General features: G+C 50.9%; 8 protein-coding genes and 1 non-coding gene across 9 annotated transcripts; 5 read left to right on the top strand and 4 right to left on the bottom strand.

Moving 5' to 3' along the window:
- The first annotated feature begins 53 nt into the window (after nt 1-53).
- On the top strand, nt 54-2,282 carry BDV14DRAFT_175096 (LLM class flavin-dependent oxidoreductase). Its single transcript, XM_073769006.1, has 7 exons — nt 54-259; nt 325-465; nt 566-789; nt 863-922; nt 987-1,543; nt 1,612-1,789; nt 1,867-2,282. The coding sequence occupies exons 1-7, from the start codon at nt 193-195 to the stop codon at nt 2,083-2,085; spliced, it is 1,446 nt and encodes a 481-aa protein (XP_073627191.1). The 5' UTR covers nt 54-192; the 3' UTR covers nt 2,086-2,282.
- A 535-nt stretch (nt 2,283-2,817) lies between these two features.
- Nucleotides 2,818-7,415, top strand: BDV14DRAFT_77935 (ankyrin repeat-containing domain protein). The gene has a single exon (XM_073777504.1). It carries the CDS (start codon nt 2,987-2,989, stop codon nt 7,100-7,102), a length of 4,116 nt encoding a protein of 1,371 aa, XP_073627192.1. The 5' UTR covers nt 2,818-2,986; the 3' UTR covers nt 7,103-7,415.
- On the bottom strand, nt 7,210-8,565 carry BDV14DRAFT_190342 (uncharacterized protein; the record flags this gene model as incomplete). Its single annotated transcript, XM_073771322.1, has 7 exons — nt 7,210-7,247; nt 7,306-7,460; nt 7,533-7,676; nt 7,753-7,917; nt 8,020-8,220; nt 8,314-8,433; nt 8,498-8,565. 7 exons carry the CDS (start codon nt 8,563-8,565, stop codon nt 7,210-7,212), a joined length of 891 nt encoding a protein of 296 aa, XP_073627193.1.
- A 299-nt stretch (nt 8,566-8,864) lies between these two features.
- On the bottom strand, nt 8,865-12,506 carry BDV14DRAFT_201007 (uncharacterized protein; the record flags this gene model as incomplete). The annotated part of the gene is made up of 1 exon (XM_073773638.1): nt 8,865-12,506. The coding sequence occupies one exon, from the start codon at nt 12,504-12,506 to the stop codon at nt 8,865-8,867; it is 3,642 nt and encodes a 1,213-aa protein (XP_073627194.1).
- Nucleotides 12,507-12,867: 361 nt separating this feature from the next.
- Nucleotides 12,868-14,487, top strand: BDV14DRAFT_209393 (uncharacterized protein; the record flags this gene model as incomplete). Its single annotated transcript, XM_073775633.1, has 3 exons — nt 12,868-13,264; nt 13,329-13,363; nt 13,429-14,487. 3 exons carry the CDS (start codon nt 12,868-12,870, stop codon nt 14,485-14,487), a joined length of 1,491 nt encoding a protein of 496 aa, XP_073627195.1.
- A 363-nt stretch (nt 14,488-14,850) lies between these two features.
- Nucleotides 14,851-16,859, bottom strand: BDV14DRAFT_201009 (major facilitator superfamily domain-containing protein; the record flags this gene model as incomplete). Its single annotated transcript, XM_073773639.1, has 9 exons — nt 14,851-15,015; nt 15,111-15,893; nt 15,960-16,071; nt 16,132-16,341; nt 16,398-16,471; nt 16,519-16,581; nt 16,637-16,650; nt 16,700-16,759; nt 16,805-16,859. 9 exons carry the CDS (start codon nt 16,857-16,859, stop codon nt 14,851-14,853), a joined length of 1,536 nt encoding a protein of 511 aa, XP_073627196.1.
- A 260-nt stretch (nt 16,860-17,119) lies between these two features.
- BDV14DRAFT_201010 (transcription factor domain-containing protein) lies at nt 17,120-21,765 on the top strand (the record flags this gene model as incomplete). Its single annotated transcript, XM_073773640.1, has 10 exons — nt 17,120-17,262; nt 17,313-18,445; nt 18,498-18,709; nt 18,763-18,844; nt 19,181-19,237; nt 19,303-19,489; nt 19,561-19,745; nt 19,801-19,895; nt 19,955-21,499; nt 21,565-21,765. 10 exons carry the CDS (start codon nt 17,120-17,122, stop codon nt 21,763-21,765), a joined length of 3,840 nt encoding a protein of 1,279 aa, XP_073627197.1.
- Nucleotides 21,766-22,180: 415 nt separating this feature from the next.
- On the top strand, nt 22,181-22,268 carry BDV14DRAFT_t92. The gene has a single exon. It is a non-coding gene; the product is annotated as a tRNA-Gln (tRNA).
- Nucleotides 22,269-22,652: 384 nt separating this feature from the next.
- BDV14DRAFT_201011 (flavin-containing monooxygenase) lies at nt 22,653-24,534 on the bottom strand (the record flags this gene model as incomplete). The annotated part of the gene is made up of 2 exons (XM_073773641.1): nt 22,653-24,445; nt 24,495-24,534. The coding sequence occupies 2 exons, from the start codon at nt 24,532-24,534 to the stop codon at nt 22,653-22,655; spliced, it is 1,833 nt and encodes a 610-aa protein (XP_073627198.1).
- Between the last annotated feature and the right edge of the window lie 95 nt (nt 24,535-24,629).

Below are 24,629 nucleotides of genomic sequence, written 5' to 3' on the forward strand. Positions count from 1 at the left end.
GCAGTGGAATGAGCCCGCGGGGTAGCTATAACTTACGTAGTGAAATTGCGACACAGCTCTCGACATAGTGGGGGAGGGGTAGCGCAGGGATATAAATATGCGCGATAGGTCCATGGGCACGATCTGTACTGATTTTCATATTTACGGTTCTATATCTATACACTCCGGATACCATCATCCAGCATAATCACAATGACAACCGAGCAACTCCAAAATACACCGCGCAAGTCGCTTATTCTCAATGCTTTTGTTGAGATGTGTACGCTTCTCCTTCTCCAACCTCCCTCCACTCAACTGCGCTAACGTATTCGACGTCCTGTACAGGCAGTGGCCACCAATCCCCCGGTCTCTGGACACACCCCGACGACGAATCGCACCGCTTCAACGACATAGAGCACTGGATTGAATTGGCGCAATTACTCGAGGGCGCAAAGTTCCACGGGATATTCATTGCTGATGTTCTTGGTACTTCACCAACCCCCGGCATGACCATACTCTCAATTCAACCCCCGAACCACCTCATCATCCATGCTAACCACCCGTACTTTATGTTAATTGAACGCAGGCGGCTACGACGTCTACAAAGGCCCCCGCAATCTGCACCCCGCAATATCATCAGGGGCGCAATGGCCCGTTAATGAGCCGCTGGCTGTTGTTCCTGCCATGGCTGCCGCAACGAAGAATATTGGCTTTGGGGTTACGGTTACGACGACTTATGAACAGCCTTATCATCTTGCGAGAAGGTTGAGTACAGTTGATCATTTGACGAAGGGGAGGGTTGGGTGGAATGTGAGTATCCCATAGCAGCAGCGGATGGGTAGAGTACGAACGAGCTGGAGGAATCAGCTGATATGAAGAATAGGTTGTAACGGGGTATCTTGATTCCGCGGCGAGAAATTTGATTGGGAAGGATCAGCCTCAGGTACGTATCTTTTCCTTATTGTTTCCTGTTTCTTCTCCTTTACGCCAGATCTGACGGTATTTAGCACGACGACCGCTACGCCGTCGCAGAAGAATACATAAAAGTAACCTACAAACTGTGGGAATCCTCCTGGCGCTCCGACGCTGTGGTACTCGACAAGTCTCGACGAATCTACACAGACCCTAACCGCGTGCGCGAAATCAACCATGTTGGAAAATACTTCGACGTCCCCGGTCCTCACCTGTGCCAACCATCCCCGCAACGCACACCCGTGATACTGCAAGCAGGCACCTCAAAGGCAGGAAAGCAATTCGCAGCGCAGCATGCCGAGGCGATTTTCGTCGCGGGGCATAGTCCGTCTGTTGTGAAAAATAATATCAAGGAGATTCGGGAACTTGCGAGGACGGAGTATGGACGGGATGGAAGCAGTATTAAGTTTCTTGCGTTGCTTTGTCCTATCCTGGGCAAGACGGAAGAGGAGGCCAGAGGGAAGTTTGAGTATTATAGGTCTTTGGGGTCGATTGATGGGGCGTTGGCGCTGTTTGGGGGGTGGACGGGGATTGATCTGGATGTTTATGGCGAGGATGAGGAGTTGCGGAGTGTGCCTAGTAATGCTATTCGGTTAGTATGCCCTTATCATGTGGCTTTCTTGGGAATTGGGAAGAGGGCTAACAGTGTATCTTGTGTAGGTCTGCCGTCGAAGGCTGGTCAAAAGCAACCCCCGAAGTTCCCAAATGGACGAAAAAGACGGTCGGCGAACACATCACTGTCGGCGGACTAGGCGCAACACCAGTCGGAACACCAGATCAAATCGCAGACGAGATGGAGCGGTGGGTGCGCGAGGCTGACGTCGATGGGTTCAACTTGGTGAGTCATGGATATCCCATGGATATCCCTCGGATCTACCTAACTCATGCGACAGTCTTTGCTGATCTGATGAATAGGCATACGCGATCAAACCCGGTTCATTCAAGGACATTATTGACCTGCTTATCCCGGAACTCCGTCGACGCGGACTATTCCATGAAGATTATGCTGCGCCGCGCGGTACGTATCGCGAGAATCTGTATGGGAAGCCCGGGCAGACGGGGCCACCTGAGGATCATCCGGCTGCAAAGTACAGGTGGGATGCTGGGGTGGCGAACCATGAGATTCCGGAGTGAGTCAGCGAGGCTCAGTAACTAAGCATCATCTTGTACTCTGTAGAAGATACATCAAGCTAAGAGGGATGAGAGATATCTTGAATGCGATGATGTCGCGATCGGCAGCGGGGCAAAGGGTTCACTTACGATGGGGCGAATGAGATATTTACCTTGGATGACTCCAGCTATCTCCATAACTAAATAAAGTTGATATTGAATGCTTACGCGGATGGGTCGATTGATGTGCAGAGGCTGTGCGGACTGCCCTGCGGAATTGCCCCATGACAGATTGACAGCTGCAGGATGCGTGGGCGCGTATGCACGAGATTTCCTCTGAAGAACGAATGCAATGTGTATGCAGTAGGCATAGAGTCTGGCTTAGCTGATTGTCGCCTCCCAGAAAATAGATCAGGCAGAGTTCGTTAGTAGGAGATGTTATTTGTTGTCACCATCAATCAACAACAAACCCAGCCTCCAGACGCGGACTCGGAATGAGCAGAGAGTCCGTCCTCTGCACCCCCAACCAAGCCGCGCTCGGATAGTTGTGCTGCTTTGGGCTCGTTATGGGGTTTGCTTTTGTTGCCTTGTAAGGATGATTGGCTGCAGATACAGCCTAGACAGACGCCATTCCAGCCGCACCAGCATGATTGGTGTGATAGACCAGGAAGCCCACCTGCTAGACTCTTCTAATCGATTGGAAATGCACGGGAACTTCCGTGGAATCCGCTGCTGTTGTCAGTGCATTCTTTTGGCCCCCGCGGCTGAGTTTGGGGCTGCTGCAGGGTGTGATTATTTTTAATCTGTGCGACGGCCACCTCGTATTTTTATTAATGCAGGGGGTGCTTTAAATTCTGGTCTCGCGCTGTGCGACCGTTGCCCAGCAATTTCGGTTTTCATTGACTTTTGACAGGAATGGCCGACTATGGATCCGCTGAGTATCACGACCAGCGTCGCGGCCCTCGCTGCCCTCGCGTACCAGATCATCGGTTATCTTGGAGATGTCCGCGCTGGAGGTAAAGACCGGCTGGACCTTTGCACCGAAATCACCCACTTATGGATGTTGATAACGTCCCTTCTTGACCAGCTGCCGAGCGATAAAAACAAAGACGTTAGGATCCCCGACTCGCTACTACCACTCTTCGAGCCCGACGGAATCATCAAGGAAATCAATATCCAGCTCGAGGAGCTGAAGCGCAAGATCCAAAGCCAGTCCACCCATGGCAAAATCGCCCAGTCGCTCGCTTGGCCGTTTACGCAGAAAGACGCAGAAAAACTCACGAACCGCATATACCGTCTCAAAGGGCTGCTGCAGGATGGGATCAACCAGTCGACGCACTCCCTTGCGCAGGATATTTACCGCGATGGAAAACATGTACGAAAGGTCATGGACGAGGCGAAACTGAAAGAGTTGATCGACTGGATATCGCCGCTCAACTTTGTCGCCAAACAGAGCATGATCTGGAACCAGCATCACAAGGGAACCTGCAAGTGGTTCCTAGAGCGCGACGATTTTCGAGAGTGGAGAGAAGGAGAGAATATGCGCATTTTCTGTCCTGGTATTCCTGGTGCTGGAAAGACGTTCCTCGCCTCGATTGTATACAATGAGTTGGAAGCACTGCGTGTGCGCGAGGAAGGAGGACTCAAGGGCGCTGCAGTGATCATGCTGTATTGCAAATGGGACGATCCCTCAACGCAAAATCCCGACAATCTGCTTTCCAGCATCATCAAGCAGTTCATACAGCGATACGATATTGAGATCGACAACATGATGGAGATCTTTGCAAAGCACAACAAGGACGGCACACGGCCAGGGCGTGACCAGCTAAAGTCGACGCTCAACCTGTTGATGAGACAGTTCACCAAGGTCTTTATCATCCTGGATGGGCTGGACGAACTGCAAAAAGAGAATGAGCGACTGCCCTTGCTGGAGGCCCTGGCCCCTTGGAGCACCCCTGACAATCCCAGCGATGTGAAGATCAATCTGATGGTGACTTCACGCCCATTGCCCAACATTGCCAGGCATTTTCGACACCGTGATACTCCCCAGAGCTATATCATCTGCGACGGTGATGGGGGGGAGAACATTCCGAAACAATACCACTGTGCCGAGTGCGATGCACAGAACGACATCAGTTATGACCTGTGTCCCGGATGTTATGAGAATGGAAACCGCTGTGCATACAAGGGACACTCTTATTATCTCCAATTGAATGCTTGCGTTATTCCCATCGCCGCGGTGGAAGAGGACTTGACGACATATGTCCGTTGGCGGACCAGCGCTTCGGACTTTCTGCAACAGTGCACCGAGCTCAAGCCCGGTCTGATGGATCAGATCCTAGAGACCGTGGTCAAGAATAATGGGGGGATGTTCCTGCTGGCAAGATTCAACATGGATACGTTGGAGTGGAAGCTCAATGTCAAGCAGCTGGTTGCCGCTCTAAAGACTCTGCCCCAGGAGCTTAATGGAACATACGAAGACGCCATGAAACGGATCTCAGAGCTGCCTCCATCGATAAAGGAAAGCGTCATGGAGTTCCTGCGCTGGGTCGTGCTTGCCGAACGCCCTCTCCACGAACACGCCATCGAGCACGCGCTTGCCATCAACGAGGACGACAGAGAGATTGACGACGACAATATCATTCGAGCACGGATCCTAGCCAACAAATGCGCTGGATTGGTTCAACTGGACGAGTCAAACTGTTTCAAATTAGTGCACTATTCTGCTGAAGACTACTTTAGAGAGAATCGCGACCGGTGGTTCCCTGACGGACACGCCCATATTGCTTCTTCCTGTCTGACCTATCTTCGATTTGACGCATTCCGAACTGGTCCTTGTTATGGGCCGTCTGAGGCTGTTGACTTTGAGAACCGTCTCCAAGAGTTTCCATTCTTTTCATATGCCGCGATCAGCTGGGGCAAGCACCTACGCATAGCGGAAACAGACAACTTGTACGATCGAGCGCTTGACCTTCTCGCTGATTCTGCGTGTTTAGGTACGGTAACTCAAGCACTGTGGTATCTGGATGATCACGAACGGTCCATGAGCTGGTCTGCAAAGAATGGCTCTGCGATGCATCTTGCTGTGCACTTTAACCTCGCTCGTGTGGTAAAGGAGCTCATCAAACGAGGACACAACCCAGACGTCAAGGACATTAATGGATCGACACCACTATCAATTGCCGCCGGACGAGGATATACCGAAATCATGCAAATGCTATCCAACGCGGGCGCGACGCCTAATGTCATCGACAGCAGCGGCCGTGCTATGCTGCACCGGGCGATCCTGGACGAGCAAACCGATGTTTTGGAATGTCTCCTGGCCCAGAGGTACATCGATGTCAACATTTCAAGCGAGCGATGGTCGCATTTCACGCCCTTGATTGTTGCTGCAGCCATTGGGGCTCCCCAGTACCTGAAAATGCTGTTAGCAAACAAGAACATCCAAGTGAACAAACAATCCGCCGACAAGTCAACGGCCTTGATTCATGCCGCCAGAAAGGGCTCCGCTGAGGGGGTTAATGTACTGCTTGCGGATCCTGAAATTGATATCAACCACAGGGATAGCGGTGGCAACTCGGCTCTGACCAGCGCTTCCGATAAAGGCCACTACGATGTCGTCAAGGCTCTCCTGGCCAAGGGGGCCGACACAGAAGTACAGCAGGAGGGCTCAAACGGTACCGCCATCATGCGAGCCATCGACTACGGACATACCTCTGTTGTTAAGCTGCTGATCAAGGGAGGGACCAACTTGCATCATAAAGATTGCTTTGATCGCGGTCTTCTTCATTCCGCAGCTGTCAATCACCGCGCCGAGATCATCCGCGTCCTGCTCGAGCATGACCCGACACTGGACGTCAATATGCAGGATGTGAATGGAATGACTACTCTGCATGACGTTGCGCGAGCCGGACATCTGGAAACATTAGAAGTCCTCCTTGAACATGGCGGCGATCCCTCCATCAAAGACAAGTACGGCCGAACCCCGATCCTCATCGCACATGAGAAGCATCATCCGGCGGTTCTTGAGTCTCTCCGATCAGCTCGTCGACGACAGAGAGAGGCGGGATACAAATCCAACGGGGCACCTCAGCGCACAGAGTCGGGCACCATCATTGACGAAGTCAAGCGATCCGACACCGGTCTCTCCATGCCAGGCACTCTTCCTTTGTGGTCCCTCGTCATAGCGAAGCAGTTTACTGAGCTCAAAGAACGGCTTCCAGACGCTACCAAAGAGGAGATAGATCAGACCGAGCCTGATATGGGCCAAGCAGCACTTCATTGGGCCGTTGCTGATAACCACGATAGCATTGTTCGTCTGCTCATCGATCACGGTGCCAACATCAACCTACGTAACAAGTACGGCCGCACGCCGATCCATCTCTCGGTCATGGCGAACAACTGGGACACTCTCCAGATGCTCCTGAAAGCGGGAGCTGACCCTGACATCGAAGACATATGGGACTGCTCGCCGCTCGGAATGGCTCACGTGATTGGTCTTGTGCTTGTCGAAAACGGTGCCAAACTCGATCGCGACCGTGCGAATCTCGAGTTTTTTCTTCGATACGCTGCGCAGGCTGGCTGGGAGACGTCTATTCGGCGGTTGATTGCCGCAGGAGCAGATGTTTGGATGAAGGATGGAAGTGGCAAGACGCCATACATGCTTGCCAAGGAGAAAGATCATGATGAACTGGCCAAGTTGATCCTACAGCTTGCACCGGAGCAGACTAAACATGTGGAGCAGTCTATCGAGTCTGAGTCGAGCAGTGGCCAGCCCACGCCTGAAACTACTCCTGAGCCTGAACCAGAACCTGAGCCTACACCCACCGAAATTTCTGAAGCTAAACCTAGTGCTGCCAGTGAAGAAAAGACCAACACAACTTCTAAAAAGATCAGCGGTCCTCTATTCTCTGCTCCTACCATTCAGTCAGCTCCTACCAGCGAGCTCAAACCTGCTGCGTCTTTATTCGGCAAACATCTATATACCCTTTTGTTGATCTTTTTGTTGATTGCAGCGACGACCCTGGCACGATTATACTAGCATGGTGTTGATTAGCGGACTTGATTACGGGAAAATGTAGCATAGCGAGTTTTTCTTTCACTGTTTTGCTGAAATGCCAGATACATATTATTCCACCTCTCATCCTCCTATTCACCCAACGGATACGGATGCAATATCTGTCCGTCTACCAAGACATTAGCGGGCTCATTCCATCACTCCTGTGGGTTATGGATATAACTTACAAAAAAGCGACGCATCCGAACTCGCCAAAAACACAAAACTCGTCGCTACCTCACTCGGCTGTCCCGGTCTACCCAACGGCTTACCCGATGCCCAATTCTGCATACTCTCTGCGTCGCGCGTATCGACTTGGATGGGGGTGTACGTTGAGCCGGGCCTGCGATAAGCCAACTTTTCAGCCTATACTTCTGTGGGTGAAGAGTGTCTGGTTAGAAAGGGAGGTACTTACGCAACAGCATTAACCCTAATCCCCTTACTCACCAACTGCTGCGCCAAAGCCCTCGTGAAACCGACTATCGCGCCCTTGGTAGATGCGTAGTCGACCATGGACTTTGTGCCGCGGAAGGCTGTTACGGAGGTATTGTTGATTATCCTGTACATGTAAGCATATTAGCTAAAATCTCTTCTTGAGGGGGGTGGTAAAGATGGTGTGGTATGGGGCTGCGTACGAATCTCCCTTGCTCATGTGCGGCAGAGCAAACTTCGTTACGGCAAACATCTGGATTATATTCGTCTCAAAGACGTCCTGCACTTGCTCGAGGTCGATTTCAGATAGGTCGGGGCACATGTATTGCTTTGAGGCGTTGTTGACGAGGATATTTATATGGCCGAATCTGCACAGTCACACACACCGCGCCATAAGATTAACCCGGCTCTTCCATCCTAGCTTCCGGCATACCAACCATATCGGCGTCGGGAAGATGGTGTAGACTTACTTCTTAACATGCTCCTCCACCGCTTGTTTACAAAACTCCTTATCCCGCAAATCCCCTGGAATAAGAAGACACTCCCTCCCCTCCTTCTCAACAAGACCTTTCGTGCCTTGCGCATCATCCTCTTCAACGGGTAAATAAACGATAGATACATCTGCTCCCTCACGCGCGAAGAGGGCTGCGACGGAGCGGCCTATTCCTGAGCTACGGCCCAATAGACATAATCAGCATTTTTCCATGGCGGAATGGTTGGGTTGTTTAGAATCGGTGGGGATTGATGTTGGATGCAGCACGTACTCTCCCCCCGTAATCAATGCTTTCTTCCCCTTCAACTTGTTCGACCCGATATACTCTGCTATACCATCCGGTGTCTCGAGTTTTGTTGCTTCGGAGGGGGGTTGCATTTTGCTTTCTAGGCTGCATAACCATTGTTAGTATTCGTAGGTATTTGGAGAGAATGGGAATGGAGGTGGCGATGTACCCGGGTGTCTGTTGTGTCTGCGCGCTTTCAGGCGCTTGGAATGTTTTGTTTTCTGCCATTTGCGACATGTTGAAGGGTGTGAGCCGATTTGTTCTTGGTTGACTAGATAGGATCAATGCGATGGATTGACTACGGATTGACTACGGATAGATGAAAGAGGTAAAAGCTGATGATAGATATTGAGGGTGGTCTGGACAAACGACATCAGGATGCGCTCATTCAAGGATTTATTAGGGTTCGTCGACTAAGATGGATGGAGGATATTGACCTCATAGTGGCGTATACTATATTTTCCATATCCGGCAAAATGTAAACATGCCAAAAAGCCATCTTCATGTGGTACAATCTCCACATTTCCTGAAAATTACTAGATCTCATCCTCAGCATTCAACCTTGGCCCTCTCTGCCTCCGTCCAGCCCTCGGCCAAATTTCCTCCAACCCATCCTCAACACTCAATACCGTACCCCGACTAACAACGTATTGCATGTGCATACTCCTCTCCCAAAGCTTCTGGATTGTGTCCACGCCCTCGGGATAAATAATCAAATCCGCTAGTTTTCCTACTTCAATACTCCCAATACTGTTTTGAAGCCCTAACGAGGTCGCGCCGCCGATAGTCGCTGCTTTCAATACTTCATAAGGTGTTTGCCCTCCCATGCCCATCATTTTCATCTCTGAGTGATATAAGTACCCGATGGGTTGTTCGCCATGCGCGCCGACATTTGTCCTCACTCCGCGTTTGGCAAGTTTTGCCGTTGAAAGCGTCGTATTGAAGAAGAGGTATGAACTCCTCGGCGCCTTTTTAACTTCCGTAAGGCTCTCGAGGATATCATGTCTCACATATTTTCTCAATTTCGTATCTGTGGGGATATCCTCGTTCTGATGAACCCAGTGCTGCCCGAAGATCCCACCGTAGTTCATTACTGCCAACGGTGTATAAGAGCTCCCGCTTGCTTCGATCAGGGACAGTATGTCGTCGTAAAGCCAGGGGATTGGCAGCGGGTGCTCGTGGCTTGTGTACCCGTCTATGAAATATGTTAAGCCCCAGTCAAAGGACCATCCGCCTTCGGGGACAACGAGCATATCTAGTTCTTTTGCGGCTGTGAGGAGCCGTTGGCGTGCGGCGCGGGAAGGGAGTTGGTAGTTCTTCGCTGAAAGCGCGAGATCCCTCCCACCCTCATCTCGGATGCGTAGGAGCGCATCTCGTGCATCTTGAAGGGAATTTATCTCCGTATATACACTCGGCTGCGTAGAGCCGTAGAGGACATCGCCTGTGTGAAAGACACGAGGACCGTACATCCGCCCTTTATCGATCAGATGCCGCTCGATGTACCCCGCTACATTCCTAGACGCGGGATTGTGGATGGTTGTCACGCCGTAGCCGAGGAATGTGGACATTTCCCAGGATGCTGTTGGATAGGGGTTGAGAAAGCCGCCCCAGTGGCCGTGGAAGTCGATGAAGCCGGGTAAAACCGCGCCGCCTTGGGCGTCAATATTTTGGTATGGTGTCTTTGGGAGTGTAATTGATGACCCTGCGCCGGCTACCGTGATGAGGCCGGACTGGATGATGATCGTTGCATTTTGGATTGCTTCGGGGGCGTTCGTGTTCATGCTTATGAGAGTAGCGTTTACGATGACAATAGCATCGGTCGATGGGCGTGCCATTGCTTGAGTAACGTTGAGGGGGTGGCTTGAAATGAACTGTTTTGCACAAGCGCCGGAATCGCGAGTTTGTAGCGATACCCTGGAGCATGCGTTGGTGAGTCCTTTGACATCCGCGCCGTACAATATCGCTCCCAGCAGCCAGAAGACCCTCTTTCCGTCACCACTGAATGTCACATCGTGTCCACCAGCGTCGGTCAACCTGATGAGGTTACTTGGTGTTTGTGCATCGTCTGGCTTGCTCCAGATGGCTGCTGGAGGCTCGCTTCTGGTGAGCCATATGTGTTGGAAGTCCCTCAGCGCAATGGCGCCATTCGATGCAGGCGAGGCTGTCATCTCGACGGACGTTCTTCCCTTTGCAATGTCTTTGAGCTCCCCGGTGTGGATGTTGTACCGTGCAATCGACATAGGGTCCTCGATAACAAGGGCTCCATCCTCAGCCAGCGTCAGCTTCGTTTCAGCGCTGGATGTCAGACCTTCCAGGCGCCGGACAGAAGACACTCGCGCTGTCAGAGTAAATCCACTGCTATCGGGTAATTCTATACCGGCAATCCATATACCTTCGCCCAATGTCTCTTCAACATCACCAAACATGTAATCCTTTCCGGTTCGCACGTACGCTATGACCCGGCCATCACTCACAGGGGATAGGTAGCGGCCTCTCGGTAATCCTTCAATTTCGAGGGTAGAATTGCCGTCCTTCACATCAGCCAAGACGAAGCTCGTGAGATTCCGATCGCTCCAGCAAGCTTGCAAAATGTAATCCGAGTTCTGAACAAACGATGGCGCATAGCATGAGACTTGGAGATCTGGTTTGAGGATACCCTGTACGGTGCCCGTTCCAACGTCCGCAAGGATATTGTCTCCAGCCGCCTCGAATACGACCCTTTTACCCGTCAAATCACTTCTAAGTCCTCTGAAGGCACGGACTTGGCGATGTTCAGCCAGCTCGCTATCGGTGATATTCCTCTCGGGGTATCTTGTCTCTCCCAGTGCAAGCTCAATCCGAGCCTCGAATGACAATATAGCAGGCTTTCCACTGCCAACCCTCTCACCCAGCTCATTCAGACCGACATCAACTCTCCAGATCTTTCCCTGGGCCCATACCATAATTGCACCATCATTCCTGGTCCACCCGTAATTTGGGTACGCACCCATGAACGCGGGAATGGTACTAAGATCATAATCCAGCCCATCCCACGCATAATGCACAGTGCCCGACCTCATATCCTTGAGCGCCAGTACCTCTTTATCATCGATTCTTTTCACAAACGCAAGCGTCCTCCAATCACGAGATAGCCGCGGCATATTGGCCCCGCCGGGACTAGCAGGTTTATTAGTTGCACTGGGCGCAGCGGCAACGAGCTCGGTCGTGACACCGGTGGTGGTATTCAGGAGAAATGCAGCATTGATACCAGCGTGCACGTCCTTGTTATAGGAGAATTTTCCGCTATCGTCGTCGCGAACATTCCGGGTGAAAATTATACCGTCGCCGCTGGGGATGTACCGTGCTTGTTCGGCGCCGAGCTGGCTTTCAAAGTAACGCTTTTTTGACCATGACGGTGGGAGTTTGCGCTCGATGATCCTCCTTCCGCCTCGCTCGGGGAGGACTCTATTGGCGTCTTGGGTATCCAGGAAAGAAATCTCCCAGATCTCGCCTGCGCCGTTCGGTCGGCCTGTGAGGAACCACTTTGTCGCGATGATTTTGTCCTCTGTTGGATGGAAGGCCGGGCTCGAGAAGAAGCGGAACGTTGAATTTGTCTGCTGGATTGTTGAGCTTCTAGCTTCTTCGTGGCTCCGCATTGCCATCTGCTCGCAGGTGCTGTACGACATCGTCCAGATATTATCCACTCCGAAGCCCGCGTCGGAAATAAAGACCAAGTTCTGTCCATCAGCTGAGAACTCGGCTTCCTTGTCGTAGGGAATACCGCTCAGGATAGGGTGTGCGGTTTGCGCTACGCCATCGTCTCGGAGTGTACTCGGCATGCAGTAGAGGTCGCCAAGCATATCGAAGACGATCTCGGGCAGGACTGGATGAGCCGTAATTCGAAGCCATGTTCCTTCTGTCACGGTCTTTGATACATTCTTTGGGTATGAGTAGGAAGTCGAAATATCCCATGGTTCGTGGGCTGGTCGGAGGGGGTAGTCGGTGTCTGGGTAGATGTCGATCGGTTCCTTGGTGCTCTCGTTGACAGTTGCAGCATGGAAAGGGCTCAGGTGTGGCCATAGGTAAGAGGATATGTGGATGGCTCCCATGAGCGCCAGGCCATGTAGAAATATGGCTTGCGCTCTAGGTCGCCATCGCGCCTTCCGTTGAGGCCTCGTCTCTAGCAGGGGTTCCTTCATGGCTGTTTCATTGGGCTCCCACTCAATCTTTCTCCTCTGCTGCCCAGGCGTGATATCCCTGAACCCCTACATATCTTCGGCGCAAGCTCCTAGGTCTAGTACTCCTATTTTTCCCGGTTCAAACACCATCCGCAGTTGGAGAAACATCCTTATCGCAGGCATCGGGTACAGGCACCCGACTGCGATATGCAACAATTTACCCCAAATCCATCAATTGAAGAGCGAAGAATAAATTACTACAGCGGTTAGTTTCTTTGCGTTGAGGACTGTTACACCGATTGCGCGGGCAGGACTATTGTACCTTCGAGAAACAATGAGAGCGCGATCGTCCACGCCCATGTCCACGACCACATCCAACATAATGTGCGACACTGAATCAAGTTTCGATTTTGTCGCATACTACGAGACAGCGTCAGTGCCTACTCGATCTTCAATAGACTCTCGAATTGATCAAGATTTTGTCTCGACTTTCGATGATCTCCGTTCGCGCATTTACTCTCCTAATCCTAACTACAATATCGCCGAGAAGCCATGGCTCCCTGGTCCGCAAACACCGTACCTTCTGCTGAACGCGAAACTTGTTGATCCGCGCGATGGAGTCGTGGTTGAGGGCATGAGTTTGCATTTGGCTGGTGGCAAGGTACTCAAGGTTGCGCCGACGACGGAGAGGGATCTGAAGTCCGAGTACTACTGCAATGGGCAGCGGGTTATTAAGATTGATGCAGGGGGTTACTTTGTCTGTCCTGGGCTCATTGACTGTATGTCTTTCAACGTAAAATCGAACTCACTTGCTTGGATTATATGCTAATTATCTTGTTGGAGGCCATGTCCATCTTATGGCTGTCCATGGAAGCGCAGTAAGTCGCCTTCCTCAAAGTTCAACTCGTTATATCCGACCTCTGGCTAACCTGGCTTTAACAAGACCCTCCACGGCGCCTTCACCTTCCCCCACGAAACCGCCGTCTTCCGCACGGCAGGTACAATGCGCGGCATCCTCTCCAACGGCTTCACAACAGTCCGCGACACAGGCGGCGCAACAATCGCGCACGCCCTGGCAACAGAAGAATTCCTTATCCCCGGTCCGCGCATCTTTCAAGGCGGCCGCATGCTCTCCCAAACAGGGGGACACGGAGACGACACTGAACCGTGGAACGAGGGACACTGTTGTCGAAGTAACAGGATTGCATCGTCCGCACTGGGTAGACTCTGCGATGGTGTCCCTGAATGTCTGTTAGCGGCAAGAGATAGCATGCGCAAGGGCGCAAATCACCTGAAAGTCTGCACGAGCGGGGGCATAGCAAGCGCAACGGATAAACTGGAGTCATTGCAGTTCACCGTCGAAGAACTCCAAGCCATAACAACAGTCTGCAAGAACATGGGCGGGACACTCGTTACAGCACACTGCTACACTGCTGATGGAATCCGACACGCCATCAAGGGTGGTGTGAGAGGCATCGAACATGGAAACATGGTCGACGAACCCACGGCCCAACTCATGGCCGAAAAGGGCGTTTTCCTAACCCCAACACTGGCATTACACACCTTCGTAACCATGCCCCCCTACGACCGCTTCGAGACACCCGAGGGTCTAAGGAAGAACGCCATCGTCGGCGACGCCGGCGTTCGCGGAATCAAAATCGCCGAAGACGCAGGCGTAACAGTCTGCTACGGAACAGATACAACGGGCCCAACGCTCGTAATGCAGACGTATGAATTTGTCGTGCGGTCGAAGATCCTTCCTAGTCCTGTTGTGTTAAGGCAGGCAACGATCAACGGCGCGAAACAGTTGAATATGGAGGGGAAGATTGGGGAGTTGGTAGAGGGTGCTTTTGCGGACTTGTTGTTTTTGAAGAAGAATCCGTTGTTGGATGTCGCGAGTTTGGATAGCAGAGAGAATCTTGTCCTTGTTATGAAGGATGGGAGGGTTGTTAAGAGTTCGCTTGACGGGGTGAGGGTTGAGAGGGGGTGCGAGTGGAATTAGGCAAATATCATATCCAATACTGTATAGTCTTCGCAAATCTCCTTCTCCTCAATTACCAGCCAGGGACTGGAGCTAACCATATCAGAAGCATGAAGCCCGTTGCGGAACAAAGACCATCTTAGACCCCTGGTTACAGAGCATCTACCCTAGGCTCAGCTTCTTATCTATGTGAATTTACAGAGATCAGCATTGTAAACTCTCTTCATTTCTTCTTTCCAGTCTCATTATATAACAAAAGAGAAGATTCAAACATCCGTTCATCAAAATCATAAACATCCAAAACTCCAACCGCCATCAAACCCTTACTCCTTCACCAACCTCGTCAGTGCATCAGGCTGACCCGTACATGGTTATCTATATCAATCAAGCATTGACAGACGTTGCGCGTCTAGCCTTCTCATTATGCCCCTCAACACCCTTCTCTGTAACACTAGCAGCATCCTCCATCTTCCCCTCCGCCACACCTACCGGATCAGACCCATCATAATACGCTGCATCGGGATACTGCGCGGCCGTGCGACGATCAAGCTGCAAGCAGTGAATATCAGCACCATTACAATCCTCCATGTTCCCAAACAACCTACAAACAAAAAGAGAAGAAGGGAAGAAATGGAGGCACTCACCCAAAGAACAACCCACAACATCCCAAAAAGCATAACAATAACCACGCACATACTGATATACCCATCCCGCCAATAAGGCGCCTTATCAGCTGGATAAAGCGCGATGCCCCAGAACGTATACAGGATTTGAGCAAACGAGTTCATACTCGTCAATATCACGCTGCGGCGCGCATCATCTCCCCCGCGCTGACAGATGATATTTGCCCAGCCGAAGAGTAAGGGATTAACGATGTACGAGCTGCCAGCGAGGTAAAAGGCGAACATTATAGCGGCCCAGCCGGAGGAAGGGATCAAGAGGATGATTGTGGATACGAGTTGTAGGGAACAAGCTAATATCCCCATCGGCACACGCCGCCCCGTAGCGTCGATGTATATAGCCGCAAGCATATTAGACACAATACCCATAGCTTGAATACCAAGCGGGTACGTATTCACCTGTGCCTGCGTAAATGAGCCCTGCGCCATAAAGTGTTTAAGCCAAAGCAGGTAAAGGTTCTGCTGGCAGTATGCTTCGAGCGCGGAGCAGACCATGGAGAATAAGCAGAGGATGTAGAAGGTGGGCGAGCCGAAGACGCGTTTGGCGAGGGACCACGGGTTGATGTTGTGTCCGTCTTCTTTCTTTGGAGGGAGGCGCGAGAGGGCGAGTTCTTTCTCAGATTCGCTTAGCCAGCGCGCTTTGGTGAGCTCGGGGGTGTCGGGGAAGTAGAGGTAGCCCATTATTGCGATAGGGCAGGTGATTATGCCGTCTATTATGAAGACCCATTGCCAGCCTTGGAGGCCGGACTAGATTCAATGGATTTTTGGTTAGAAGCTGAGGGTGTTGGGCTAGCGCCCTAGGTGGGTACGTACGTGGCCGTCTAGCCCTGAATGAATTGCAGTCATCATCACACCAGCAAACATTTGTCCGGCTTGTCCTGAGGCTGTGAAAATGGCGGTACGTTTGGCAATTTCACGAGGTTTGCTGGGGGCCAAGTGTTAGCTTGTCTTCGAACACCTCAACTTATGTTAATTGTAAACATACTACCAAGATCCAATACAATATATGGTACCGCAGTACGTCGAAGCCTCAATGAGCCCCTGTAGAAACCGAACAACGCAAAGCTGAGCATAAGTCTTGCAGGCTGCACTGGACCCCGTCAAGACGGCCCAGATGAGGCACATTGTAGGAAACCAGATCCTGGGCGGGACTTTCTGGATGGCAATTCCGTGCGGGACTTGACCGATGACATAGCTAGACGCGGTCAAACTTGCCTTCTTGACTAGTTAGTCGAATGGTGGTTGCCTTACCCAGCCGTTGTCATTGATAGCAGCACATTGTATTGATTGCCGCCGAGGTTAAGCGAGTCGCTGAGCCCAGCGACCTTTGTGTTGTTAGTATCCAAAGCAGCAGGCGAGGCGAGGATCTTACATAGGCATTGGCAAATGCAGCTCTGTCAAGGTAGTTGAAGAAGAAACTGAGGCAGCAGTATGTCTGTGGGAACTCGGAGTTAGATCGCAGTCTGGTGGCGTAGTCCTATATTACTCACGAGAATGAAGAAGTCTGAATGGTCAGCAACGGCAATTTCTCATATGATTGAGACGTGACTTACCAAGCTTCTGAACGAGCCATCTCTCCTCCTTACTCTTGGCCTCGTCGCCAAAGACGAGAACTATATGAGTCAGTTGTGTTCTCACAGGGGCAAGAGAGTGAATACCCTTGATCCTGTGTAGGAAGGACTCCTTTGGCGGGACAGTCCCTGCCGAAGCCATTGCTAGTCTTCACTTCGTATGATAGCTCCGATTGCAAGACAATGGCTACGAAGGTTCTCACAGCTGCAGCTAGTGAATGCATATATCGTGAAGTATAAGTGTGCAGAACTAGATACTCCAAAGATAAGGACCAAGATAAGCGCCATCCGAGTAGATAGGATAGTGTCACTACACCTCGGGATCCTTCCAGATAAGAGCCATAAAGGGCGGCGTCCAGACATCTTGGCTCGCAACTGGCTATCAATCGGTCGAACGCGAAAATGGCAGCCAACGAGAGCACTCCTCTGCTACACGAGTCGTCTGCAAAGACCGTGCAGAATCGAGTGGGATTCTTTTCGCCTGCCAACCGCGTCCTGGTGGCGGGCTTTCTCATATCCGTTGCCCTAAGTTTTACCCAAGTGCCGTAAGTTTACCTATACTTATCGAGGTTTGAGCCGATACTGATATAAACAGCATCCTCTATGTCTTTCGGTTGATGGAATGCGGAGAGTTCTACCGTTACGGCACTGACACCGACCGCACTTGCAGCAGAAATGAGATTGATGCTGGCACCGCGGCCCAGGTCTCTATCCTGGGTCTATCTACCGCATTCTGTGGCGTCCTCAACCTTCTCTTTGCAGGCTGGCAGATCAAGGCATGGGGGCCTCGCATAGCACTTATTGTTCAAACAGCCTCTCCCGCGCTCCGTGCTGCTATTCAAACCCTTGGAGTGACTGTAGGGTTCAAAGAGGGCATCTTTATCGTTCAAGCCAGTCAAATCATTACTCTGATTGGAGGTCAATCTGGGTATCTCCTCGTTCTCAATACTATTGCGGGTGAAGTGGTCTCCGTGGCAGAACGTACTGGAATGTTTGGTAGATTGCAGGGAAGTGTAATGCTAGGTACATCCATTGGATATCTCCTCGGCGGAATTATCGGCGATGCTTGGGAAATCCGGCGACCTTTTGAGATTGCAACAGTCTTATTCTCGCTTTCGAGTGCATACTCTGCCAAGTTTGTTCCCTACATCGACCCAAAGGCACTCTCAGATAGCAACAGCGCTACCAAGTCAAAGGGTTGGCGGGCGCTCGTTTCCGGGCTGAATGTTCTTTCACCAAAGAGGATTCATCTTGCAGACGGGAGAATTCGACGCCATTATGGTATCACCCTTCTGGCTTTGGGTGTTTTCATGGGTGTTCTAGCCACCGGCTATGCGCCGATTCTGATCCAGATGTATGCCACGGCTGTATTCGACTTCCAGCCCACAGAGAACGGATACCTCATGGCAACCAACTCTCTTATAAGAGGGTTCTTCTTGATCTTCGTTTTTCCAAAACTCATATCTACCGGTCGGAAATGGTTCTGCAACAAGGAGATAAGTGAAGCTGCTGAAGGCTTTTCGGATCCGTTCGCGACATTACCAGAGGACTACGATCCAGTCGTATCTGGCGTAGTCCCTGAGCAAGAAGCTTCGAAGACGCCTGCTTCCGCTATGACAGAGAGCGGACAGGAATTTGACTTGTTCTTTCTGCGTTGGAGTCTTCTCATGGATGGGTTGGCCACCGCGTATATGGCCTTTGCCACTGTTGGATGGCACATATACATATGTTTGTCTTTCGTATTTTGCGGTTCAGATCTTGAGCTGACGTATGAATCTAGCGGGATTCCTGTTGCCCCTTGCTTCAGGGTCCGCACCTGCTAGCAAAGGTGTCATAACAGAAATGTGTCGACCATCTGAACGTACAGATGCTCTCCAAGCCATGACTCTAGTTGAGAATGTTGCGATGTTATCGACCCTTGGGTTGTTTGGTCTGATCTTCTCTACCTTTGCCGATGTTGGGAAAGCATATCTAACATTCTATTGCAATGCGGTAAGTGAACAGTTTACCAATATTAGCCATCAACATCTAACGACATTCTTCAGGCAGTTGCATTTGCGGCGGTGGCTATTCTCTTCTTGTCACGATTTCCCCCACGGGGCAGCAGTATCCAGGACGCGGAGGAAGGTGGAGAGACCGAGTAGATATCACAGACCTACCTCAACTGATTAACAAGCTCTTATCACTCATGAAAACAAGTAATTGTGTGGAGAGATAAGACTAAATCTTTCAACTTTGTATGGCCAGTTCAGCCGGGTGCGTGTACCCGACTACTCCAACTCTTATCGCGAGTGGCCAAATATAGGGAAGCAGGATATTATCCCATATTGCGCCTGCTACCCCACTGTTGTGTATCCATTCTCCCGGATCTGTGAATATTATGCTCGAGGATTCAGGTCTCTCGTCCGATGTCGGTCACGTCGACGGGTTAGACGCTATCAAAGGAACTAATCGCCAGGTCAGCGGACGGCGCAAGCGACCTAGAGTGCCTGATGCGCAAAGAAAACGAGTTAGAGTGGCGTAAGTATCGAGGCATCCTGGCCCTCTTGGGCGTTGTATGGCCTGCCCTCTCTAACTGATGCTAGGTGTGAAAACTGCCGAAGAAGCAGGCTGCGCTGCAATGGCTCGTCGCCTTGTGAGAGGTGCCGAAGCTGCGGACGTCGATGTTTCTATGAATCAACATCGGGAGGTTCCAATCATCCCCAAAATCACAATCATACTTCCTTGGTCCGCGAAGGACAGCCGCAATTGCAGCATGCTGAATTGTCTCGAGTTCGGGAGGAAGATGAAGCAAGAGGCCCGGACAGTTGTTCTATGGAAGGCGCCTACTTACACCTTACAAGCTGCGATTGCGGTAGCAGCCATACACGAGCAGCTGCTTCTCTGCAGGGCGGAAAGAATGGTCATGGGAAGGAGCGACCCAGGACACCCGACGACCTTGAGAGAGCGGACCAAGACGAGGCCGTTGTCATCAATGGCACACTACCACCTTCTGCTTCAATGGTGACTGTGAATCAATGGAAGACACGTATGTCAGCCGACTGGTCAGAAGAAACCACCGCGGAAGCTCACTTCGTATATAGATTTCGAAGGAACGTATTCGCACTGGGCATTCTTCAGCTCTGTCAGGCAGGCCGTGAGCCCTGAAAATTTTCAAGATGAGGACAATGGTGAAGCTGTAAATCCTTTCAAGACCTCTTCCCACTTGGTTAGCAGATTGAATAACGATTTCGCAAGGACTGTGGAGGATCTATCCATCAGATCTCGAATATCAGCCTCGGATCAGACTGGAGGACTGGCATTCTCGGCGCCCTTCCACCCCGGAGCGTTGTCGACTTTCTCACTGCGACTTACTTTCGCTTTGCCCAGTCTGGCTATTTTTGCGTTCATCCTGAGATCTTCTCAAGGAAGCTCGTGGCATTTTATGACGGCGTGAACGAGTTTGCAGTCAGCGATTCTCTCGGCTCTCGACGGTCAGTAGAGTTCATCTCGCTGCTTTTTATGGTATTGGCCATCGGAAGTCAGTTTGCAGAGGTCGGCGACATGACTGCAAAAAGCAGCGTAGAGACCGATCATGACGACGCTTTGTCACTTGACCTCGCTCGCATTGTCGTCCCAACCCCATCACAGAACCCAGGGTGGCGATTCTACGAAGTGTCGAGGCAGCTCCTGCCCGACCTTATCTGCTCTTCATCCATGACCAGCGTCCAGGTCTGTCTCCTTCAAGGCCTCTTCCTACCAAGCACAACAAGCAGAAATGCCAGTTACAACATCCTTGGTCTTGCTATGCGGATGGCAATCAATATGGGGCTACATCGCTCCTTTAGCTCAAGCTCTCTCCATACTCATGTTCGAGAGCTGCGTAACAGGCTCTGGTGGAGTGTCTACATTGCCGATCGCCTCTATACCACCGACATGGGCCGGCCACTCTCAACCAACGATGCCGATATAGACGCTCCTCTACCCAAACATATGCCCGACTGGACCAACGAAGCTGTGGACTCCACCAAGGTTGACACCATGATTGTCCTAGCCCGCCACTGCCAGTTGCTAGGCCGTATTGTCGACTCTGTCTACTGCAAGCCCAGCCCTGCAGAAGAGAGCGCTTCCGTATGTCCAAGCACTTTTACAAATCTCAAAGAAGAGCTCGAGGACTGGCGCGCAAAGCTCCCTGCCCATCTGTTGCGCGAAGGATATCGAACTCGCTCTGTCGCCCACCTCCATCTCATGTATGAACAAGCTAACCTCCTTTTGACAAGACCGTGCCTGAACTCCGCTGTCGCCCTAAACCTGTCGACAAAAGTATCCAGCGAGCAGTCAAAGGCATTCCTACAACAGCAGACCCAGGCATGTGTTGATGCAGCTGTTTCAGTCATACAGATCATGTCGGATCTCAAGTCGCGCTCTCTTCTTTGTGGTTACTCTTTCCATGACGCACTTTACTGCAGCTCGGCATTATATGTGCTTCTCTTGGTTGAGAGAAAGCTGGGTGACTTTGCCAAGGTACCTGCTGGTATTCTGCACAAGGGTATCTCTATCCTCTTACTTCTTGCAAGAGACAGCGAGGCGGCGGCGTCAAGCTTACGGTATCTCCTCCGCGTCATACTGACCGCGAACAATGGATCAGGGGGTGATGTGCGAGCGAACTTATCTAGTCATCCCCCGCCTGAGATCAATGATGAAAAGCGCGGAAGGAACGCCTGGAGGGCCTGGAAGACGGCGCAAGATACAGTATCTAGTAATAGTACAGATATTCATGCGCATGACAAGCCTTTCAATGCGGTACGTCAGTCACCTTCAGCAAATACGCTTACCTAGTTTCTCTCTAATCCGATTCTCGTGTTCAGAGCAGCGGTGCCCCTATACCTGGAAACCAGGCACAACCAGAGTTCAACGTTGACCTGACAGGAAACTGCAGTAACATTTCCTTGAACGACAGTCAATTGTCGCCCGGGGTATCCGACCTAGAGGGGTTAAGCTTCGACCTGTCTGGCACGTCTCCTTTCTGGATACCCAACTACTCTGGATTCGCTGGACTGTTGCTATAGACTACAATACCCTGGTCATGTTTTAGAAGCATTTACAATCTTTTATCCTTCGATAAAGTGTAGTCTTTTCTTGCTGAGCTTTTTAGCTCTTTGTCAGATTTATATGTTGCTCGTAAACTTTCTCAAGGTGCATCCGACAGTCAGAGGACAAATATATATATCCAACGCGACCGACGTTCAATCGCCTAATCAGATCCATTCGCGTCTCAAACCCAACGTAACCACTCAGTTACCATATATAATCAGATTAACAACAAAAGAACGCGTCTTTTTTACAATTTTCTGCAATTTCCTCCCATAGAACCGCGAAAGCCTCATCTCGCGATGCGTCGAGCGCCAAACCAATAAGCCCCATTACACCTTTTTCATCTGGGTTAATTATAAAACAAAATAAAATAAAAGGCATTCAATAACAGGTCTTGTGGTCTAATGGTCATGACATCAGACTCTGATATCAGTTAGAGTCACATCTGGTAATCCCGGTTCGATCCCGGGCAGGACCTCTTCTCTTTTTGCCACTCTCATTTTTTATAGTGGGTGGGCTAGTGAGTGGACAGGTAAATCTGGGAAGAACCGGGACTAAACTGCGTCAGGGTTAGCGTGCTCTGTGCATTTAATTGGGCGTTGCCCTAGACCTAGTTCACAATGGATTTTACGTCGTACTCTCAGTACATCTTTTTGTGTTGATCATGTAGCTCACACTCTATGCTTAGTCTTTTTAGTATACAGATCACTCATGCTCCGTTTTGATGAGATATTGGTGGGCTTCATTCGGTATATACATACGCAGGCCGGGGGGTTCGCATAGCTGTCTCGGGCGCTTCTAGGGCGTAGTAACGCCTCAGTTGGTTGAACAAGATGTTTATCCTAGTTTTCACTTTGCATTACTATCTAGCTGGATTCTGCCGACTTGTCTTGAACTGTGACTGCAAAGCAATCCACTCCTCGACCAGCCCTCGATAATCACTAACCCCGTATGGCTCTGTCATTTCCTTCCATAGACTCCCTTTTTTGTACGGTTTGAGACCCAACTCGGAGAGTAACCAATCAACATAAGGAAGACTATCAAATACGAGATCTGCATGGGTTCCTGCCGCTCCGCCAGTTTCTCTAGGCCGTCGAGTTTCACCGTGTGCGCGTTCAATGAGCGCCCTCTTCTTGACTTCCTCCATGGCGATAGAGTCAGGGTGTAGATGCGGTATCCTACCCTCGAAGAAAGCGGTTATCCATAGCGCCTGTGCTTGCGCGACGAGAATGGCGTGGATGGATACTGACATGCCGATGATTGTTAGGTTGCGGTTTTGGAGGAAAGATGGATGAGTGGGGAGGATGTCGTGATAGAGTAGTGGCATGGTTGACGACTTCTTCTCCGAGGTTGTATTCTGGGGGAGTGGTGCGTTGGGTGTTCGTCGGGGGAGGGTTAAGAGGTAGGGTATGTCCTTGGATATCTCCTTCAATATCTCATCATCATCTTCCTCGTCTTTCTCCTCGTTCCTCTCTGGACACCCTTGCACCGTCTCAAACTTGACAGGGAATTCAACCCCCCATCCCGTACACAGAACCAGCGCATCCGCCTCAAGCCTCACCCCCACCATCTCCCTCTCGCCATTTTCATTCCTCAAACGAACCACCCCCTCCTCGAGCCCCTCAACATCACCAATATGCACCCCAATCTTACCCTCACGGACAAGATCAAACCAACTGCTCTCATAATTATGTATACTCAGTGAATTACCCATCCAGAAAGGCATGGTCCAGGGCTCGAGCTTGCGTAGTCCAGGGTGAGAAGTGTAACTGTTTATTCTGCGGATTGTGCTGTCAAGATGCGTCCAGAATAGACGTACAAGGAACTGACCTAGGCGAGTTCTATGCAGGGCTCTCTTTATCCAGGACAATGGCCAAGGGAGTTTGCCGAATGGCGCAGGGTCAAACAGTGTAAAGAGGCGAGTTGTGGATAACTTTGCTAGGGATGTCGCGAATGTGAACCCCAGCAAGGTAAGACTGAATCGCCTCGGCCAGACGTAGCTTGGTCCACCGCCTGATGGTCGAATGACCATATCGACCTGTGACCCAGATCGCGCAGCCGTATAGGCTACGTCCCAGGCTGATTTATTCCCACCCATGACAACGACGCGGTTTGCTTTCGAGAGTTGTTCTGCGTGGGAAAGGAGCTGTTTCGAGTGGATGATGGGTCGGCCGAATGTTTGACTCCCTGGGAAGGAAGGAATGTGTGGTTTAGAAGTTAGGCCTGTTGCAAGGACTAATCTTGTTGAGCGGACGGTCTCAGTCTTCTTAGGGCCGACTTCATCTCCATTGCCCAACTGTAACTCGACGTTCCATATCCTATCTTCATCTTGTTCGGCATTTATAACTTTAGTCTCCAGCCTCAGAAAGCGATCTATCCCGAAATGGTTCGCAACATCACAAAGATACTCATGCACCACTTTGCCTGGGATATGATCTTGCCATTTTCCTGCCGTTGCTTTCACGCCATACTTCTCCGGCACCATAGGAAAATCACTCAATTCATAAGATCCCCAAACATTATTCGTCTTCAGACCGGGGTACAACCGTTCAGCGGCCCATGTTCCGCCCACCGTATTTGATTCGTCGACGACTAGTAGGTTTGCGAAGGGATGAACTTCTAGGTATGTTTTTGCCATTATGAGGCCGTGGAGGCCTATCCCGTTTGTCAGGGACTTGGGGGTGGTTAGAACACGAGGACATACCTGCGCCCACGATAAGCAAATCAACTACTTCGGTAGCCATGGTAGTACCGAGACCTGGTAGAATAGACTACAAACCTTCGAGGGAGGACAGCTGGAGCTTGTTGAGGTCCCATGCAAGGGGGTCCGATATGCATG

Source organism: Aspergillus stella-maris (genome assembly GCF_047715825.1).
Source record: "Aspergillus stella-maris strain CBS 113639 unplaced genomic scaffold BDV14scaffold_34, whole genome shotgun sequence".
Lineage (NCBI taxonomy): Eukaryota > Fungi > Ascomycota > Eurotiomycetes > Eurotiales > Aspergillaceae > Aspergillus > Aspergillus stella-maris.

Excerpts from the sequence above, each read along its gene's own strand:
- BDV14DRAFT_77935 (XM_073777504.1), top strand. The coding sequence starts at position 2,987 with ATGGATCCGCTGAGTATCACGACCAGCGTCGCGGCCCTCGCTGCCCTC.
- BDV14DRAFT_175096 (XM_073769006.1), top strand. The coding sequence starts at position 193 with ATGACAACCGAGCAACTCCAAAATACACCGCGCAAGTCGCTTATTCTC. Across the intron at positions 1,544-1,611 it reads GTGCCTAGTAATGCTATTCG|GTCTGCCGTCGAAGGCTGGT; the intron begins GTTAGTATGCCC and ends TATCTTGTGTAG. Across the intron at positions 1,790-1,866 it reads ACGTCGATGGGTTCAACTTG|GCATACGCGATCAAACCCGG; the intron begins GTGAGTCATGGA and ends TCTGATGAATAG.